Consider the following 7,166-nt stretch of genomic DNA (forward strand, 5'->3'; position numbering starts at 1 on the left):
GGTTGTCTTGCAGCCCTACGCGTGGGTTTAGGAACATGAGTTGGGGACGAGACATATCTACCGTGCACGATCTGGGACGCCATCTGCGTGACCAAAAACGGGTCTTCGCCAAACGTCTCGTACACGCGCGGCCACGCCTTGTGCGACGCCACGTCGAGGATCGGGCCAAAGATCCACGGAATGCCCGCGGCGGCGGTATCTCGCGCTGTGTAAAACCCGAGCTCCTTGACGAGGCGGCGGTTGAAGCTCGCGCCGGCGTTGATCTGGTGCGGGAAGAGCACGGCGTTGGCCACGTAGTTGGCGCCGTGGACCGAGTCGAGGCCAAAGAGGATCGGGTGACGATCGATCTTGCGATGAATGGCTTGGATGCGGCCGAGAATATCGCGCCACTCGGTCGCGTTCCAGCCGTACTTGGCGTTCTTCGGGCCACCCGCAAATGGCGAGTTGAGGTACGAGCCAATGCCGAGCTTGGCGTACGCTTCGACTTGAGCTTCGTTTAATGTGAGGTCGCTGTTGAGCACTTGGTTGATGCTGAGCTGCGTCATCTGCCCAATGAGCTGTGCAACGCTCTACACAACCCACCGTGTTAGCTGCCGAGAACGCAGTTCGAAAGACGACTACCATGTTGGCGACAATGCGTGCTGCGCGGTCGGGCGCGTCGTCGCTGGTTGCGGCCAACGGCAGTAAGAGCCACGGTGCAAGGCGCATGAGTGTTCGAAAATGCAATTTGAACTTTTCCGGTTTCACCACAAACCGGCAACGTGGGACGGTCAATATTTGGCGCATCAGCACGGTGGACAGAGTCGCACCGCTGGTTCTACCCAGTATGTGGGTTCTACCGCACATTTCTACATATTTCGACGCGGGTTTTCTGCAGCGCACCAGCACAAGCTCGTGGACACAGCCAAGACGATCAAACGTTGTTGTTGAAGTGGGTCGTCTATCACAATCGATAAAACTATGCGAAATATATTTGTCGGACTTTCTTCGTTGTGTACACTCGGTTGAGCAACTTGATTTAGGAATGCGGAGGCAAGAGCGCGATCCGCGGGACGAGGTGACGTCGCGGCCACTCGTGTTGGGCGAGGAGCCGGAGAAGCCGACGAAGAGCAGGCTGCTCGGGCTCTTGTACGAGGCTGTGGTGCAAGTGCAGTTGAGCGACGCTTGCCGCCTTGACGGCAATCGTCCATGGACTTCGTAGCGGTAGGTCGGCGCGAAAGACGCGATCGTTCCGGACTCGCCAGACGTTGAACCAGACGCAGGCGCGGAGCACGGGCCAGAGGTAGCGGAACGCGGCTTGGTGCATGTTGGACGCCGTCGTGGTCGTCAATTAGAGGTAACCCGAGAGTAGACGATCCAAAGTTGAGCCGCTGTGATTGCGATACTTTGGCTTGCTTAGCGCAGTCTTCTCGCACGAACGTTAGCACGACGTCGACAGCGTTGCTTCGTAGAGTGTAGCAGTAAATGTAGTGCGTCGTTCGTCCAGTATGAGCGGCATCCGGGGGCGGAGGCGTCGTTGCAGGGGGATAGGCTCGAGATTCGTCGGTTGCCAACCTGTCGCTCGACCCATCTTCCATTCTACTTGGTTGGTCGTTTGCAGTTGAGCACAGCCGCGTCCTAGTTCACCCTTTCGGCCTCGATCGTCGACCGCCTCCTCGTTGCTACTACCTTGATACAATCTTGATACAAATGACGCGGTCCATCGAAAGGCTTCGAACCTCATTGTGTACTTGAGACTCCTTGCACGACTGTATCTGTCCTCAACCAAGACTGTTGGGAACCAATCGGTCGTGGGTTCGATCCTGTGTTTCCGCCCTGCTGAAGGATACAAGGCGGGGTGGTAATAGTTTCTTGTCTAGGTTTTATAGGTCGACGCAAAGTGTGCAAGAAGGGCGTCGCCCTTAAACTGCACGTCCTTGAGCTCCTGAAAGGCAGCGACAAACGCCTTGATGTCCTCAATGACCTTGGCTTTCCCGACCGACGTGCGCGGCGCGACGGCCTTGAAGCACTCGGGCATCTTGTGCGTAAACATATCAAAGACGCGCGAAAAGACCACTTGGAGCTGGAGCGACGGCAGCACGGGGCTGAGCACTTGGTACAGCTTAACCGTGTTGGCGGCAATGCTCCGCAGCGGCGCGCTTGGCACAGCGATCACGTCGTAGTCGACGTCGGTTGCGATCGCTTCCAGCGCCTTCTTCATGATTTGGTCTTCGACAATACTGATAAACTTGCCGAAAATCTTGTTGTTGTGCTCCACGTAGTCGTGCGTGACCTTGTCGAGCTCGTCGAGCAGCAGCTTTTGGCGCTGCGTCAAATGCAGCGCGAGCTGGCACTTGATGTGCGGAATGAACGCGACAATGACCTCGAGCGACTGCGACGCCAGGCCTAACCATATTCGATCGTACAAGTACTAGGATCGTACACAGCGCATACCGAGATGCTTGGCGGAAATGCTCTTCAGGTGGGCCACTTGCATGGCGCCGGCACCCAGCACGAGTTGAGTCGTCCGCGAGTTGAAGAGCTACCGCGTCGAGTGAGTGCACGTTGATGATGGAGGTTCCTTGTGAACAACAAGAGGCGATCATACCCGAAGCATCTCGATCGAGCGCTGCACAATGTCGGTTGCGACGACTGGGAAATTGGCCGCCAAGCTCACATAGTTCATGAGGATCTCAAGCGTCAGCAGCACGGACCAAACGACGCGGAACGACAGCGTCGACGAGAGTGTGAGCTGCTTGAGCGGCGGCGCGGTCTCGGCCGCGACCACGTGGTCGTGCGACAGGACGAGCGAGACGCCTTTCCCTTGGGCAAAATGCAAGAGGCTGGCGTGGCGCGACGCGGAGATTTCCGCGTTCTTCCACAGCTCGTGGTTGAGCGTCGAGACGAGTTTGTTGATCTGGCTCTGGTGGTACTTTTCCAGAAACAACTTCACTTGGTTGAAGAGCGCGCCGCGCAGCGTGTAGTCGGTTTTGCCCGTCGACTTTTCGAGGTTGACGACAAAGCTCATGGTCGCATCGTAGAGGGATCGCAATTGCGGCATCGTGTACGTGGCCTGGACACGGTCTTAGAAACAGAAAAAAGCGACTCGAGACGAGGGTACCTGGACTTCTTTTCGGACGGCGAAGAGGTTGCTCACGCTGCGCTGCGAGAACTCGCACGTTTTCCGAATCGCATCTTCGACTTCGCGCACGATTTTAGCGGCTTTTTTGGTCTCTTGCCACTCGGCGAGCTTGTCGGCGGCTTCGGGCGCTGCGTCCGGAGACCACTCGTCCGTCACCGTCGTCGTCGTTGTACTGCTACTGCTCTCCTTGTCATGCTCGTCACATGGCGTGCTGACGTCGACGTGGAACGTGGCGGCGAGCATCGTCTGGACCGACATGGCGCGCTGGAGCACGATCAAGAGGTGCTCAAAGATCATCTCGACGCACGAGAGGAACTCCTCGGACGTCAACGCGCGCAGCTGGACCGTCACGTTGGCATCGGCGCCGTCTCCGGGCTTGGTCGTGGACGACGACTCGATCGTCTCGCTCACGACGGTCTTGACCACGATCTTGATCTCGTCCGTGAGCTGGCTACGGTACTTGTTCATGGTCTCGGGAATGGCCTCGAGGCGGAAGAGCGCGTCCATGAGCGCCTTCATTTCCTCGCGCGTCTGGTCTTGCTTGAGCGCCAGACTCTGCGCCAAGACAGGGTTGCTCGCCGCGCCTGCCGCGTCGTACGACGGATCAAAGACCCAGTCAGTACCGGTGACCATGGCCAAGAAGCGCGCACTCATTTGGCTCCGAATGAACGACCGGTACGTCTGCAGCTTCTCGCCGAGCGACCGGACGCAATGAATGCCCGCGAGCTGGCTCGTCGTGCGCAGTGCCGTGTCGATCGCATCCAGCGCACCGGTATAGTCGTGGCCGTGCACAAGCGCCTCGACGCTGCTCTCCGTGTGCTTCATCTCTTCAATCTGCAGCACAATCTCCTGGAGCTCGGCGAGCCGCTTCTGGCGCCGATGCAGCTGCAAAATGGCGAGCGACTTGTCGGCCATCGAGTTGCGCAGCCGCTCCATCGTCGCTCTATTGCCAAGGAAATGTCGTCATGCACCTAACATCATGATGACGTCATAGGACGACGATACCGGAGGTGCTTGACTTGGTCACAGGCTTGGGTCACGCGCTTTTTCATTTCATTTTGCGAATTGGAGGCTTCGAAAAAGCGGTCCGAGCGCGACGACACTTGGCGAAGCAAGCTCACTTCGACGCGGTCCAAATACCCCGAGAGCTATCCATACAATACGGATGTCTGGCTCCTTGGATGCAACAGGAAGGTCGGCGATTACCTTGTCTTGCGTGTCTTGGACCGACGCGCCTTGGAGCACGTGGTGGAACGTTTGCGGGTCCGTAAAGTCGTACTCGGGCTTGAAGTACATGCTCGGAACTTCTTGAAAGCACTTTTGCACGTCCTCTAATCCGTCCATCACAATGTCAACTATCAATGTATCAGGTACGTACCGTCGGCGGCCGCAACCGATGGCACGTTGGCCGACGACAGCTGCTCGCGCACCGGTCGCTCGTGGTTCTTGGTGTACATGGCACTCGCCTCGCCGAGGCTCTTCATGAACGGGTCGAAATCCCGACGGCTGATGACTGGCGCGTTCAGTATGGACGTGATCGTGAGCTCCGTCTCGCCGGGCAGCGTAAACGCATCTAGAAACGCGTCGCCCCAGTTGCCACCCCGCGGGTTGCTCAGCACCGAGTGCAGGTTGTGCCCACACACGTTGATGTACTCGCGCGCCTCCTCCGAGGCCACGTGCTCGGCCCCGTCGTCGTCCATCGACGGGTCGTAGAAGCCGCTAATGTCGGCCTTGCGCTGCGCAAATAGCGTCGGAAAGTCCGTCGGCATCATCATGCTCAGGCCCGTCTCGGCGGCCGACGTGAGCGACCCCGCGGCCGCCGAGGTCAGTGTGCCGAGGCCCTTCCCGACCGGCGCCATGGCGGACCCGGCTGCCGAAGTCAGCGTGCCGAGGCCCTTCCCGACCGGCGTCATGACGGACGAGGGCATCGACGTGAGCGCGGACGTGACCTTGGAGACCGACGACGGCGTCGACGGGAGCATCGATGTCGCAAACGACGTCGCGCTCGACATCATCGACATCATCGACGGTGACTTGACTGCGTTCGGGCGACTAAAGCTGCCTTGGCTCGGCAGCTTGGACGCGCTGCCATTCGACGAGCTGCTGTTGGAGCCCATCGGCCGCTCCGCGTTCGTCGTCGTCTGAGGCCGCGGCGGTAGCCTCTCGGCCGACGACGTGGCCGAGCTCCCGCGCGGGGACATCATCGACATGGCGCCACTCATCGCATTGGCAAACGGGTTGAGCGATGGCCGCGCATGGGCCGCATCGCTCTCGAGCGGCGGGGGCAGCGACGTCGGCGGCTCCTTGCGCGTACTGTTACATGGGTCGCTGGCCGCGAACGGGTTGCCGGCTGCCTTCTCCGGCTGCGGCTCGGATGGCGTCGGCGACGTCGGCGGGGACAAGGGCTTGCTCTTGGCGCCCGGCATGAAGCCCGAGAAGAAGCCCGAGGACGAGCCCTTCTTGCTCATCATGATGGCGTGGATGTTTCACCCCAGAAACGACCGTCGTCCGGATAATACCGCGCCGACGTTTTTCACAAAACACACATGTCTTTTTCCACACGTGGTAAAGTAGTGTTTTACACGTACGTGAGAAATGCATTGTACACACGTGGGAATTCGTGCTTTCCCACGTGAGAAACGCACCTTGGGATTGTCGCAGGTACCCGACCCCTAACACCACCACGCGATAACGCAGGTCGTCTTTCGATGGATAATGTTCGTACATACATGTCATCGTATATAAGTCTATACGTCTATAGAAGTCTCCAAGTCTATTTAGGTCTAGTATAATACAGGCCGCCGACGTGTCTTGCCGCCAATGGGACAGCTTCGTTTCAAAGCGGACGAATACCTTGCTTCAAGGTTTCGAGACGCCAAGAAGGGCGTCTGATACGACGGGCAGCTGAGCGCACAGGTGGACACGCCACGCGTCACGTCGTCGTTCTCTTGTCTGCTGCTGCCACCGGTACGTCAAGTGGGTCGGCGGCGTCAAGAAAACGCGCCTGTCAATGGATTTGGTCGAATACGCTCGTTCCTTGGGGCCAAGCAATGTTCATGGTACTTCTTCGCAATCGCACAACCACCCAACTACATATATGGAGGAAGAGAGGTCGGTCGCGGGGGTCGCTGCAAGACCCGTCGAGACAGCTCGCCGCCGAGACGATGCGATTCGAATCTGTTGCGCAAGCAAGGCGATATCCGAGCGCGCATGTCGCTAGCACCGACCATGCCCACCGACCTTGGTACGATTCAAAGCCATTCAAAGCTCTAGCTCCGCCTGTATTCCTTGCTTGACTACACTGGTTTTATGGTTTGGCTACTTCAAGCAGCTAAAGAAATCCCATCCCTACCACGATATTTGCCCTTTAACCCTTACTTACACCCAGTGTACAGTGAGCGCCAGTGGCCCAGCTGGTGGCGTCCTGGCCCTTGCTTTTACTACCTTCCCGCAGTGTCCTACTAGAAGGAGGTATGTCGTATGCCCAAAGCGCTGTAGGCGTCGATGGCAGCTCGCTGCTTCAAGTCGACTCTGGTACGATGATGGCCGTCGAAAGGCGCCACGAGCAGATCCTCTGCGCTGTGATTGGATCCAGTGCGACGCCGCGCGCGCCGATTGGCTACATATCCGGAATTCACAGCCGGATCCGGATATGGTGCATTTCGCATGCCCCAGAGCACCAGTTTGCTTCCAGTCGTGACGAGCAGCAGCGAGCGGATGTCCCTGACCACGCCCCACATCGTGTCGCTTGGCATGTTCTCGTACTGGCCGACGGCCCTCCAGAAGACGGCCAACGCCGACACGGAGCGCGTCTCCGTGCCCGACACGCTCTACCAGCGCCTCGTCTCGAAGGACCGGCGCGAAGAGCGGGCCTTTGGCTTCATCCGCGAGAGCTACCGCGCGTGGCGGCTCACAGGCATGGAGGCGCGCAAGGTCGTCTCCGTTGCGACGGCGCCCGAGCCCATGAAGGCCGACACGCCGACCAACGACGACCTTGTCGATGCGCTCCAGCTCTTCCACGACGAGATGCACGATACCGACGACG

General features: G+C 58.8%; 3 protein-coding genes across 3 annotated transcripts in view; 1 reads left to right on the forward strand and 2 right to left on the reverse strand.

Moving 5' to 3' along the window:
* Window positions 1-545, reverse strand: part of SPRG_21766 (hypothetical protein) — a gene marked incomplete at both ends in the record, with an annotated part of 1,796 nt that extends 1,251 nt beyond the window's left edge. Inside the window, one exon of the mRNA XM_012355808.1 lies at window positions 62-545. Within this exon, the coding sequence (XP_012211198.1) occupies window positions 62-545 (484 nt within the window). The remainder of the gene's footprint in view (window positions 1-61) is intronic.
* Window positions 546-1,855: 1,310 nt separating this feature from the next.
* On the reverse strand, window positions 1,856-5,609 carry SPRG_16534 (hypothetical protein; the record flags this gene model as incomplete). The annotated part of the gene is made up of 7 exons (XM_012355809.1): window positions 4,500-5,609; window positions 4,328-4,452; window positions 4,127-4,269; window positions 3,101-4,064; window positions 2,588-3,052; window positions 2,434-2,521; window positions 1,856-2,385 (listed from the first exon to the last, which is right to left on the reverse strand). Exons 1-7 carry the CDS (start codon window positions 5,590-5,592, stop codon window positions 1,856-1,858), a joined length of 3,408 nt encoding a protein of 1,135 aa, XP_012211199.1. The 5' UTR covers window positions 5,593-5,609.
* A 1,229-nt stretch (window positions 5,610-6,838) lies between these two features.
* SPRG_16535 (hypothetical protein) lies at window positions 6,839-7,117 on the forward strand (the record flags this gene model as incomplete). The annotated part of the gene is made up of 1 exon (XM_012355810.1): window positions 6,839-7,117. A coding segment is annotated over one exon (279 nt), but the record flags the coding sequence as incomplete, so codon positions are not given.
* Window positions 7,118-7,166: the final 49 nt, after the last annotated feature.

Source organism: Saprolegnia parasitica, assembly GCF_000151545.1.
Source record: "Saprolegnia parasitica CBS 223.65 unplaced genomic scaffold supercont2.311, whole genome shotgun sequence".
Lineage (NCBI taxonomy): Eukaryota > Oomycota > Saprolegniomycetes > Saprolegniales > Saprolegniaceae > Saprolegnia > Saprolegnia parasitica.